Here is a 12,907-nt window from a genome sequence, read left to right as displayed (position 1 = left end):
ACTCCTTTGGCACCGTCCCAGACTTCCACGCAATGTTGAAGAGGCGTGTCAACCAGGACAGCCCCTCCACACCCAGAGCCTTGAGCATTTCTGGACGGATCTCATCAATCCCGGGGCTTTGCCACTGTGTAGTTGTTTGACTACATCAGTGACTTCCGCCTGGGAAATCGACGACAATCCCCGTTATCCTCCAGCTCTGCCTCTAACATAGAGGGCGTATTAGTCGGATTCAGGAGTTCCTCAAAGTGCTCCCTCCACCGCCCTATTACCTCCTCAGTGGAGGTCAACAGTGTCCCATCCTTACTGTACACAGCTTGGATGGTTCCCCTTCCCCCTCCTGAGGTGGCGAACAGTTTTCCAGAAACACTTTGGTGCCGACCGAAAGTCCTTCTCCATGTCTTCTCCAAACTTCTCCCACACACGCTGCTTTGCCTCTTTCACGGCAGAGGCTGCAGCCCTTCGGCCCTTCGGTACCCTGCAACTGCCTCCGGAGTCCTCCGAGATAACATATCCCGGAAGGACTCCTTCTTCAATCGGACGGCTTCCCTGACCACTGGTGTCCACCACGGTGTTTCGTGGGTTACCGCCCCTTGAGGCACCTAAGATCCTAAGACCACAGCTCCTCGCCGCAGCTTCAGCAATGGAAACTTTGAACATTGTCCACTCGGGTTCAATGCCCCCAGCCTCCACAGGGATGCACGAAAAGCTCCGCCCGGAGGTGTGAGTTGAAAGTCTGTCGGACAGGGGCCTCCTCCAGACGTTCCCAATTTACCCGCACTACACGTTTGGGCTTACCAGGTCTGTCCAGAGTCTTCCCCCACCCCTGACCCAACTCACCACCAGATGGTGATCGGTTGACAGCTCTGCCCCTCTCTTCACCCCAGTGTCCAAAACATACGGCCTCAGATCAGATGAAACGATTATGAAATCGATCATTGACCTTGGCCTAGGGTGCTCTGGTACCAGGTACACTTATGAGCATCCCTATGTTCGAACATGGTGTTCGTTATAGACAATCCATGACTAGCACAGAAGTCCAACAACAAACAACCACTCTGGTTTAGATCAGGGAGGCCGTTCCTCCCAATCACGCCTCTCAGGTGTCTCCATCATTGCCCACGTGCGTTGAAGTCCCCCAGCAGAACAATGGAGTCCCCCACTGGAGCCCCATGCAGGACTCCAGTCAAGGTCTCAAGACGGCCGAATACTCCGAACTCCTGTTTGGTGCATATGCACAAACAACAGTCAGAGTTTTCCCCCCACAACCCGCAGGCGTAGGGAGGCGACCCTCTCTGGGCCCACGGGGTAAACTCCAACACAGGCGCTCAGCCGGGGGGCTTGTGAGTATCCCCACACCCGCCCGGCGCCTCACACCCTGGGCAACTCCGGAGAAGAAAAGAGTCCAACCCCTATCCAGGAGTATGGTTCCAGAACCGAGACTGTGCGTGAGGTAAGCCCCACCAGATCTAACCGGTGGCGCTCCACCTCCCGCACCAGTTCCGGCTCCTTCCCCCCCACAGAGGTGACGTTCCCGTCCCCAGAGCCAGCGTCTGCCGCCCGGGTCTGGTCCGTCGAGGCCCCTGACCTTCACTGCCACCCATGTGGCATCGCACCCGACCCCAACGGTTCCTCCCACAGGTGGTGGGCCCATGGGCTGGAGAGATGGGAGCCACGTAGCTTGTTCGGGCTGTGCCCCGGCGGGTCCGTGGCAAACCCGGCCACCAGGCGCTCGCCCGGCGAGCCCGCCGTCTGGGCCTGGCTCCAGGCGGGGCCCGGGCTTCCTCCGGGCAGGGTCACTCCATCTCTACCTTGCTTCTTCATTGGGGTTTTTGAACCATTCTTTGTCTGGCCCCTCACCTGAGACCACTTTGCCTTGGGAGACCCTACCAGGAGCACAAAGCTCCAGACAACACAGCCCTCAGGTTCACAGAGACACACAAACCTCTCCACCACGATAAGGTGATGGTTCACGGAGAAGTCCTGTTAGTCCTGTCCTTCCTGTTAGCTTCATCGTAAACACACTTTAGATACAGCACACTTCCTGTTAGCTTCATCGTAAAAACACTTCCTGTTAGCTTCATCGTAAACACACTTTAGATACAGCACACTTCCTGTTAGATTCATCGTAAAAACACTTCCTGTTAGCTTCATCGTAAACACACTTTAGATACAGCATGACGGTCAAACTCAACGCCACTATGGGCCACATCTAGGGTCAGGGGTTAAGGGTTAGGTTAGGGTCAGGGGGTAAGGGTTAGGGTCAGGGGTTAGGGTCAGGGGGGTACGGTTAGGGTCAGGGGGTAATGGTTAGGGTTAGGGTTAGGGTCAGGGGGTAAGGTTTAGGGTCAGGGGGTAATGGTTAGGGTCAGGGGTTAGGGTCAGGGGGTAAGGGTTAGGGTCAGGGGGTAAGGGTTAGGTTCAGGGGTTAGGGTTAGGGTCAGGGGGTAAGGGTTAGGGTCAGGGGGTAAAGGTTAGGATCATGGGTTAGGGTTAGGGTCAGGGGGTAAGGGTTAGGGTCAGGGGGTAAGGTTTAGGGTCAGGGGTAATGGTTAGGGTCAGGGTTTAGGGTCAGGGGGTAAGGGTTAGGGTCAGGGGGTAAAGGTTAGGATCAGGGGTTAGGGTCAGGGGGTAAGGGTTAGGGTCATGGGGTAAGGGTCAGGGGGTAAGGGTTAGGGTCAGGGGGTAATGGTTAGGGTCAGGGTTTAGGGTCAGGGGGTAAGGGTTAGGGTCAGGGGGTAAAGGTTAGGATCAGGGGTTAGGGTAAGGGTCAGGGGGTAAGGGTTAGGGTCATGGGGTAAGGGTCAGGGGGTTAGGGTTAGGGTCATGGGGTAAGGGTCAGGGGGTTAGGGTAACTCTGCAAACCCTTGGTGTTCTCTCAATGAGCTTCATGAGGTAGTCACCTGAAATGGTTTTACCTTCACAGGTGTGCTTTGTCAGGGTTCATTAGTGGAATTATTTCCCTTATTAATAAAAAAGCAAAGGGTGGCTACTTTGAAGAATCTAAAATATAAGACATGTTTTCAGTTATTTCACACTTTTTTTGTTAAGTACATAATTCCATATGTGTTCATTCATAGTTTTGATGCCTTCAGTGAGAATCTACAATGTAAATAGTCATGAAAATAAAAAGGAAACGCATTGAATGAGAAGGTGTGTCCAAACTTTTGGCCTGTACTGTATGGGCGCGCGCTCTACCAACTGAGCTACCTGGGCGCCTGCGTAATTGCATTTTGAAAAAACCCTTTCCTGTCTGTTTAGTTTGGTGCAAAAAACCCCAAAAAAAACGGGCCAAAATGTATTGGGAACCTAAATTGATATCAGGACCGGATGTAAACCCCGCGAGGGGTCTGGGTTTGGGCCTCGGGCCTTGAGTTTGACACATTCGTGCTTTAAGGGGTTCGATATGCAGCAGCCGAGGATCCTGGGAAAAAAAAAACCAGCACCAGTGTGTGTGTGTGTGTCTGGTTCTTGTTCTCATCGTCTCTTCACTGGTTTCAGGTCAGTAACGGATGTGAAATAAACCAATCAGGCAAGTAGTGACTGTAGCCCCTCCTTCCCTCCCTCCCTCCCTCCCTCTCTCCCTCACCCACCTGAGCAGCCAATCACAGAGCAGAAGAGTCACACACTGAGCTGGTTTTATTTATTTTTGGCTGCCGTCCCCCCACACCTCCCTCCCTTCCTTCACCCCCTTCCCCTCAGTTCTTCACGCGAAGGTTTACTCAGACTGCTCAGGATCTGAGTTTCTGAGCAAGGGGGGGGGGATAGAGACAGAGCACATTTAAGTCCCGCCCCCACCAGAGGGGAAACAACTCTCCCCTCTCAGTTGACTTGTATTGCTTAAAGGGATACGCCACCGTTTGTTGAAATAGGGCTTATCACGGTCTACCCTAGCTGTAGATAGGTGAAATAGGGCTTATCATGGTCTACCCTGGCTGTAGATAGGTGAAATAGGGCTTATCATGGTCTACCCTGGCTGTAGATAGGTGAAATAGGGCTTATCATGGTCTACCCTGGCTGTAGATAGGTGAAATAGGGCTTATCATGGTCTACCCTAGCTGTAGATAGGTGAAATAGGGCTTATCATGGTCTACCCTGGCTGTAGATAGGTGAAATGGTTCTTATCATGGCTTATCATGGTCTACCCTGGCTGTAGATAGGTGAAATAGGGCTTATCATGGTCTAGCTGTAGATGGAAATGTATCATGATAGATGAAATAGTTCTTATCATGGTCTACCCTAGCTGTAGATAGGTGACCATGGTCTCCCCTAGCTGGGTCTTATCATGGTCTATCCTGGCTGTAGATAGGTGAAATGGTTCTTATCATGGTCTCCCCTAGCTGTAGATAGGTGAAATAGGGCTTATCATGGTCTACCCTGGCTGTAGATAGGTGAAATAGTTCTTATCATGGTCTACCCTGGCTGTAGATAGGTGAAATAGGTCTTATCATGGTCTACCCTGGCTGTAGATAGGTGAAATAGGTCTTATCATGGTCTCCCCTAGCTGTAGATAGGTGAAATAGTTCTTATCATGGTCTACCCTAGCTGTAGATAGGTGAAATAGGTCTTATCATGGTCTACCCTAGCTGTAGATAGGTGAAATAGGTCTTATCATGGTCTCCCCTAGCTGTAGATAGGTGAAATAGGTCTTATCATGGGCTGTAGATAGGTGAAATAGGTCTTATCATGGTCTCCCCTGGCTGTAGATGGGTGAAATAGGTCTTATCAAATAGATAGGTGAAATTCTTATCATGGTCTACCCTGGCTGTAGATGGGTGAAATAGGTCTTATCATGGTCTCCTCTAGCTGTAGATAGGTGAAATAGTTCTTATCATGGTCTCCCCTAGCTGTAGATAGGTGAAATAGTTCTTATCATGGTCTACCCTAGCTGTAGATGGGTGAAATAGTTCTTATCATGGTCTACCCTAGCTGTAGATAGGTGAAATAGTTCTTATCTTATCATGGTCTACCCTGGCTGTAGATAGGTGGTGGAAATGGAAATAGGTTCTTATCATGGTCTACCCTAGCTGTAGATAGGTGAAATAGTTCTTATCATGGTCTACCCTAGCTGTAGATAGGTGGGTGAAATAGGTCTTATCATGGTCTACCCTGTAGAATGGGTGAAATAGATAGGTGAAATGGTTCTTATCATGGTCTACCCTGGCTGTAGATAGGTGAAATAGGGTCTTATCATGGTCTCCCCTGGCTGTAGATGGGTGAAATAGTTCTTATCATGGTCTACCCTGGCTGTAGATAGGTGAAATAGGGTCTTATCATGGTCTACCCTAGCTGTAGATAGGTGAAATAGGGCTTATCATGGTCTACCCCTAGCTGTAGATAGGTGAAATAGTTCTTATCATGGTCTCCCCTAGCTGTAGATAGGTGAAATGGTTCTTATCATGGTCTCCCCTAGCTGTAGATAGGTGAAATAGTTCTTATCATGGTCTACCCTGGCTGTAGATAGAAATAGGTGAAATAGCTGGTTCTTATCATGGTCTTCCCCTGGCTGTAGATAGGTGAAATAGGTTCTTATCATGGTCTACCCTGGCTGTAGATAGGTGAAATAGTTCTTATCATGGTTATGTAGATGGTCTACCCTAGCTGTAGATAGGGTGAAATATGGTTGGCTTATCATGGTCTATCCCTAGCTGTAGATAGGTGAAATAGGGCTTATCATGGTCTACCTGGCTGTAGATAGGTGAAATAGGGCTTATCATGGTCTACCCTGGCTGTAGATAGGTGAAATGGTTCTTATCATGGTCTACCCTAGCTGTAGATAGGTGAAATAGTTCTTATCATGGTCTACCCTAGCTGTAGATAGGTGAAAGGGTTCTTATCATGGTCTACCCTAGCTGTAGATAGGTGAAATAGTTCTTATCATGGCTAGCTGTAGATAGGTGAAATGTTCTTATCATGGTCTACCCTAGCTGTAGATAGGTGAAATAGTTCTTATCATGGTCTACCCTAGCTGTAGATAGGTGAAATAGTTCTTATCATGGTCTACCCTAGCTGTAGATAGGTGAAATAGTTCTTATCATGGTCTACCCTGGCTGTAGATAGGTGAAATAGTTCTTATCATGGTCTCCTCTAGCTGTAGATAGGTGAAATAGTTCTTATCATGGCTGTAGATAGGTGAAATAGGTCTTATCATGGTCTCCTCTGGCTGTAGATGGGTGAAATAGTTCTTATCATGGTCTACCCTAGCTGTAGATAGGTGAAATGGTTCTTATCATGGTCTACCCTGGCTGTAGATAGGTGAAATAGATGGGTGAAATAGGTCTTATCATGGTCTGTAGATGTAGATAGGTGAAATAGTTCTTATCATGGTCTACCCTGGCTGTAGATAGGTGAAATAGGTCTTATCATGGTCTCCTCTAGCTGTAGATAGGTGAAATAGGGCTTATCATGGTCTACCCTGGCTGTAGATAGGTGAAATAGGGCTTATCATGGTCTCCTCTAGCTGTAGATGGGGTGAAATGGGGCTTATCATGGTCTTATCCTGGCTGTAGAGAGGTGAAATGGGGCTTATCATGGTCTCCCCTGTAGATAGGTAGGGCTTGTCATGGTCTATAGATGTGATAGGTGAAATGGTTCTTATCATGGTCTCCCCTGGCTGTAGATAGGTGAAATAGGGCTTATCATGGTCTACCCTAGATGTAGATAGGTGAAATTGGGCTTATCATGGTCTATCCTGGCTGTAGATAGGTGAAATGGTTCTTATCATGGTCTCCCCTAGCTGTAGATAGGTGAAATAGGGCTTATCATGGTCTACCCTAGCTGTAGATAGGTGAAATGGGCTTATCATGGTCTACCCTAGATGTAGATAGGTGAAATAGGGCTTATCATGGTCTACCCTGGCTGTAGATAGGTGAAATGGTTCTTATCATGGTCTACCCTGGCTGTAGATAGGTGAAATGGTTCTTATCATGGTCTCCCCTAGCTGTAGATAGGTGAAATAGGGCTTATCATGGTCTACCCTGGCTGTAGATAGGTGAAATGGTTCTTATCATGGTCTACCCTAGATGTAGATAGGTGCTGTAGATAGGTGAAATGGTTCTTATCATGGTCTACCCTGGCTGTAGATAGGTGAAATGGTTCTTATCATGGTCTACCCTGTAGATAGGTGAAATAGGGCTTATCATGGTCTCCCCTAGCTGTAGATAGGTGAAATAGTTCTTATCATGGTCTACCCTGGCTGTAGATAGGTGAAATGGTTCTTATCATGGTCTACCCTAGCTGTAGATAGGTGAAATAGGGCTTATCATGGTCTACCCTGGCTGTAGATAGGTGAAATGGTTCTTATCATGGTCTACCCTAGATGTAGATAGGTGAAATAGGTCTTATCATGGTCTACCCTAGCTGTAGATAGGTGAAATAGTTCTTATCATGGTCTCCTCTAGCTGTAGATAGGTGAAGATAGGTGAAATGGTCTTCTTATAGGTGAAATGGTCTTATCATGGTCTACCCTAGCTGTAGATAGGTGAAATAGTTCTTATCATGGTCTCCTCTAGCTGTAGATAGGTGAAATAGTTCTTATCATGGTCTACCCTAGCTGTAGATAGGTGAAATAGGTCTTATCATGGTCTCCTCTAGCTGTAGATAGGTGAAATAGTTCTTATCATGGTCTCCCCTAGCTGTAGATAGGTGAAATAGTTCTTATCATGGTCTACCCTAGCTGTAGATAGGTGAAATAGTTCTTATCATGGTCTACCCTGGCTGTAGATAGGTGAAATAGGTCTTATCATGGTCTACCCTGGCTGTAGATAGGTGAAATAGGGCTTATCATGGTCTCCTCTAGCTGTAGATAGGTGAAATAGGGCTTATCATGGTCTCCTCTAGCTGTAGATAGGTGAAATAGGGCTCATCACGGTCTCCCCTGCAATTTCACGGTTGTTTCACACAATACAAGTCAACGGAGAGCGGAGAGTTATTCAACTGTGTGTGTGTGTGTCTGTGTGTGTGTGTGTAAAACCATATTTCCCAGTATGAAACAAACATCTCCATTCTATGATTGACATAGGCTGTTATTTGCTCCATCATAATCAATTTCGGCCACAGTATCGATCCAATAGCCACTTCCTAGTAAGAGTCTTTTTACTGGCCACCAGCAATATAAAATGCAAAAACCATTATCATATTTTCTGGGAATTTGCTGTCATTAAATACTTTTAGAAGGTGATACACAATACCATACAGTTATTTCAAGAGGAAATCCCTCCAGAATTTAAGACAATGTACCTCGGGAACATACCTCAAGACTGGTTTAAAGGATATAAGTGTGTGTGTGTGTGTGTGTGTGTGTGTGTGTGTGTGTGTGTGTGTGTGTGTGTGTGTGTGTGTGTGTTAGGGTTAGGGTTAGGGTTAGGGTTAGGGGCTGGACTTTGAGAGTATGACGCACTGCGCTCCGTCTCTATCAAATATCAGTTTGACTTGCTGCTTAAAAACTGCCGCAGAGCTTCAGTCTCACTTCTCAGTTTTTTTGGGGCTGTTTTATATTTCCCGCTGCTCAAACGTTCTCCAGATGTTTTTCCACAGTTTGATTCTGTCGGGTCAAAGACGCATCACAGCTGCACTCAATGACTTTAAAATCATTCTTTATAATGTAACACACGCCCAGTGTTTCCTCTAGGAGTTGTTTTTTTTGCAGACTGGTCACTATAGGGCCCTTAACATCTACGACTAGGTCTACAAAATTAATTAGAACGGACCCACCGCGGTGATGTTTTTGGTGGAGCTGTTAGTTTAATAGTCGACTCGGAAGAAAGCGAACGTTTTGACTAGCGCCCTTTATTTAGAGAGTGTGGCCAACTCAAATCATGGGCGCCATATTGGATACCAACGTCAGATGACTCTACAGTGTAACCCCTATGGGGCAGATATGCTATCTTGAAATTAAATCGCTTATTTTCACCTTAAACAGGCATATACATGTTATTATCAACGTTGGTCAATATGTTAAAAGCCCTTACGGAAATATTCCAGTGTATATTTACCTTCTATATCGTAAATTAGTTATATCGAAGAGAGAAATTGACATTTACCTCTCACACTAATGAACAGCTCCCATACTTTGCACCTTTTTGCTTCCCGGTGGGACTTGTGAAATGTTTTGCTGCGTCCCTGTCTTTCATTGCAGCCAAACGCGCAACAGTTTTTCAGTGATTGGTGTCATTTTTAAAATAATTTATTAACTATTTCCACCATTCCCTGCGCTAATTCTGCCCCTAATTGACCCAATATCATGGAAGGAATCCCCGATTTTACTTAGTAACTCACAACACCCTTTAACGTCTCAATTAAAGTCAAATAAAATCAAGTTCTTTATTACCTGTTAAATTATCAAATTAGTCCTTTAAAATCTCCTTTTATTTACTCTACATGTGGGGAGAACATCTGTCTTTGTGTCTTTGTACATTAGTTCAACGTGACATGACTTCACGTAAACATACACGCCAACTTTCCTAAAGCCAAGTGTCGTGTTATCTGTACGCATTTTGAGTTATCTGCGTGTATGTCTACGCTGTATACAGCGGATGGCAGTCTGCAACGTCACAGCGTAAACATTATATTATCACATGCAATCACAAGGTAATGTAAGTCAATGGAGGCCAAACAGCGTTGATAAACACGCTAAAAAGCGAGTATGCGTCTTGATAACACGCCAACAGTGGCATACCAATTGCCGTGTCATACATACACCACTTCATGAGTAATCGGTCTGCTAAAGAGTGAAGACACAGACTCAGGACTACGTGGACTTTTGTACATTTTACACGTAGAAACTTTTTCTTACTGTAAACTCTAAACCTTAACAACCTTAACTTTAATACTGTAAACTCCTGATTCACTCCCTTCATTTTTCACTTAAAGGTCCTCTAAAGATAGATAGTCTTCTAGTCCACTGGTTCTCCAGCTTTTTTCAATAATGTTCCCCCCCTTTGAACAGTGTCTTTAAGCCATGTACCCGCTAACTAGTGCGAATAATGTTTGGTAGAAAAAATAAGTCTCTATAAAGAGGAAGAATCCAGCGATGTCAGTGATAGATTTACTAAACTACAGCCTTGGACCTGGAAAACATTTAGATGATGATGGAAAAATAAGACAAAAACTTGGAAAAAGGTGGTAGAAAGAAGGAAGGAATGCAAGAAAAGGTCGAAAATAGTCATAAAAACTTGGAAAAAATACAGTAGAAAGAAGGAAGGCAACACTAGGACGACAAAAGGGACAAAAAATTCAAGTAATCGACAAACTTTGAAGAAAAGAAGACCGTAAAAGAAGTAAGAAAGGCAAGAAGAGGTCCAAACAAACGACAAAACCCCTTCATAAAAAGGGCCAAACATGCAGAAAAAAAAGCCAGTAGAAGTTACTACAGCCTTGGAACTGAAAACCATTTTGCAAAAAATGTCACCTACCCCCTGCAGTCCTCCAGAGTACCCCTAGGCAGTCATAGACAGTCTATAAGAATGGACCAGCAGACCCCGTGTCTCTGGTCTGAGACCAGTGGAGGATATCAGAAGTCTCTTTCCCGGTGCTGGCTGAGTGTTACTGAGCAGCCTCCAGCTGAGCTTGAAGACGTAGATGTGACGTGAGCAACCTGTCTGAAAGTGTGAAGTCTTCTGGTAGCTGTGAGAGAGAAATCTCAATCATTCCCAATCTCACAGAGACGGAGAGTGTAGGTATATGTAAGGAGATAACATAGACACAGGCTAATTACTGATCACTAACATGCTAGTTAACATTAGTAATTACTGATCACTAACATGCTAGTTAACATTAGTAATTACTGATCACTAACATGCTAGTTAACATTAGTAATTACTGATCACTAACATGATAGTTAACATTAGTAATTACTGATCACTAACATGATAGTTAACATTAGTAATTACTGATCACTAACATGCTAGTTAACATTAGTAATTACTGATCACTAACATGCTAGTTAACATTAGTAATTACTGATCACTAACATGCTAGTTAACATTAGTAATTAAACCTAAACAGCTAATGGAAGTCCAAACTGCCTGTGAGCTTCTCCTGTACTATACGGTAATTCCTCTACTGTGTGACAGTAAGTCTCGTGGTTATGACCCAATCGTTAGCCTATTGTTATAAAAACGTTCTGCTACGGAGCCATAACGTGAGATACAAGGTAATGGAGCATTTTATACATTGTCGTGTTTCTTTAGAAATAAACAACGGAGAAATAGAGTCTTTAAACGCTTCAGATGTAAAGTTATTCTCTGTCAAAGTGACGTCAGAATGAATGGGAGTCAATGGGATGCTAACGGGAGGTGATGGCTTGGTAGCAACAAAATGGCACCACAGGAGGTTCGAGTTCTGAAGCGAAGCTCACCCCCATGCCTGCAGTCCTCCAGAGTACCCCTAGGGGGACACATACCCCCATTTGAGAAACTCTGTAATGTTGTTTTATACGTTTTTAGGGACATTTACGTCTTTTTTCGGTCTGGCGACCAGACAGGACTTTTAGAGGAAGGTGTTTTGAGATGGTTTGGTCTCTTTCCAACCTCGGGAGGAAGTGAGACTCTCCGAGACCTCGTGCTAGCGATGTGTTTTTAACCCGACAGTCAGGTTGTTTTTAATCCCCACCTGTCAGTCTGACTTCCTGTCTGTCTCCCGTCCAATCAGGAGAGGCGGATCGTCTCCCTGGACGCGGCGAACTCGCGGCTGATGGCGGCGCTGACTCAGGTGAAGGAGCGCTACAGCGCGCCCAACCTCCGCAACGGCCTGTCACCCAGCAACCCCACCAAACTGTCCATCACTGAGAACGGAGAGTTCAAGAACAGCAGCTGCTGATTGGCCGCCAGGACGGCGAGAGGCGGGGCTTAAACTCTTAAAAGCTGCAGAGACAGAATGTATAAATACGAGTGTAAATACTGAAGGTTTGATCTGGTGTGTGTGTGTGTGTGTGTGTGTGTGTGTGTGTGTGTGTGTGTGTGTGTGTGTGTGTGTGTGTGTGTGTGTGTGTGTGTGTGTGTCACAGAAGCACAGTGAGAACAAAACAAACCAAAAAACTAAAAACGCACTCGTTTTTTTTTAAACAGACTTTTTTTTCGTTGCTGTTAAAGTTGATTTCATTTTTTAGAGTGGAGTTTTTTTACCTGACGAGCTGTTGTTTTTTGGGGTTTTTTAATTTATTGCTCCACCTTGTTGCTGATCTACTGAACCCACCCCCCCCCCTCCTATAGGATCAGGGTCAAAGGTCACACACACACCCCCCCCACCCTGTCTGCTGTTCCACCTTCACAATAAAAGCTGCCTGAAAGACGAGTGTGTGCTCTCTCTCATTTCTGGTTCTTTTGTCTCCTTAAAGTATTAATGTATGGTTTCACAGGTTAGTTAGGTTAGGTTACTTTATTGGTACCCATAGGTAAACTAGTTTTACAGTCTAAGAGGCAGGACATCCTTAAAACTTTGTAGACCACAACATAACATACAACACACAAAACATTAAAACATATAAAACAGGTAATGAAACGTAGGTCAGTCTAAAAGGCTTTTAAAAAGGGAACGGAAAGGTTTTAATAACTTGTTTAAGTCACTTTTCAAGAAAAAACATAAAAGCGTTTCTAGCTTCTTAAAGTCCTGCGGTTTTATTTTGTTAAGTAATTTTTTTTTTTAAACAAATATTTGAATTCATTACATAGAAAATGAGGAAAGAGACAACGCTGAATGTCCAAACGACCATAAAATGGTTTGTTGCAATACTATTTAAGGTTTTTAACTTATTTATACAGGTAATGTCACGGAGACTCAGGGTCTCATTCTCAAGAGAGACACACAGACAGACACACAGACCGAGTATTAACAGTATTAACAAGATTTACCAAACTAGTACATACAAGTAGACTTAAAACACTAAAGTACTAAATTTACTAAAACATTTCAG

At 45.0% G+C, this 12,907-nt stretch overlaps 1 protein-coding gene across 1 annotated transcript in view; it reads left to right on the top strand.

Annotated features, from left to right (window-relative positions):
- The window catches only part of rasal2 (RAS protein activator like 2), an 80,357-nt gene extending 68,384 nt beyond the window's left edge, over nucleotides 1–11,973 (top strand). The window contains exon 18 of the mRNA XM_028594384.1: nucleotides 11,647–11,973. Coding sequence (XP_028450185.1) covers nucleotides 11,647–11,814 — 168 coding nt within the window. The 3' untranslated portion in view covers nucleotides 11,815–11,973. The remainder of the gene's footprint in view (nucleotides 1–11,646) is intronic.
- Nucleotides 11,974–12,907: the final 934 nt, after the last annotated feature.

The sequence above is a fragment of the Perca flavescens genome, chromosome 12 (assembly GCF_004354835.1).
Source record: "Perca flavescens isolate YP-PL-M2 chromosome 12, PFLA_1.0, whole genome shotgun sequence".
Classification (NCBI taxonomy): Eukaryota; Metazoa; Chordata; class Actinopteri; order Perciformes; family Percidae; genus Perca; species Perca flavescens.
Note: the sequence above shows the minus strand (reverse complement) of the source record. Positions and strands in the feature narration are given on the sequence as shown.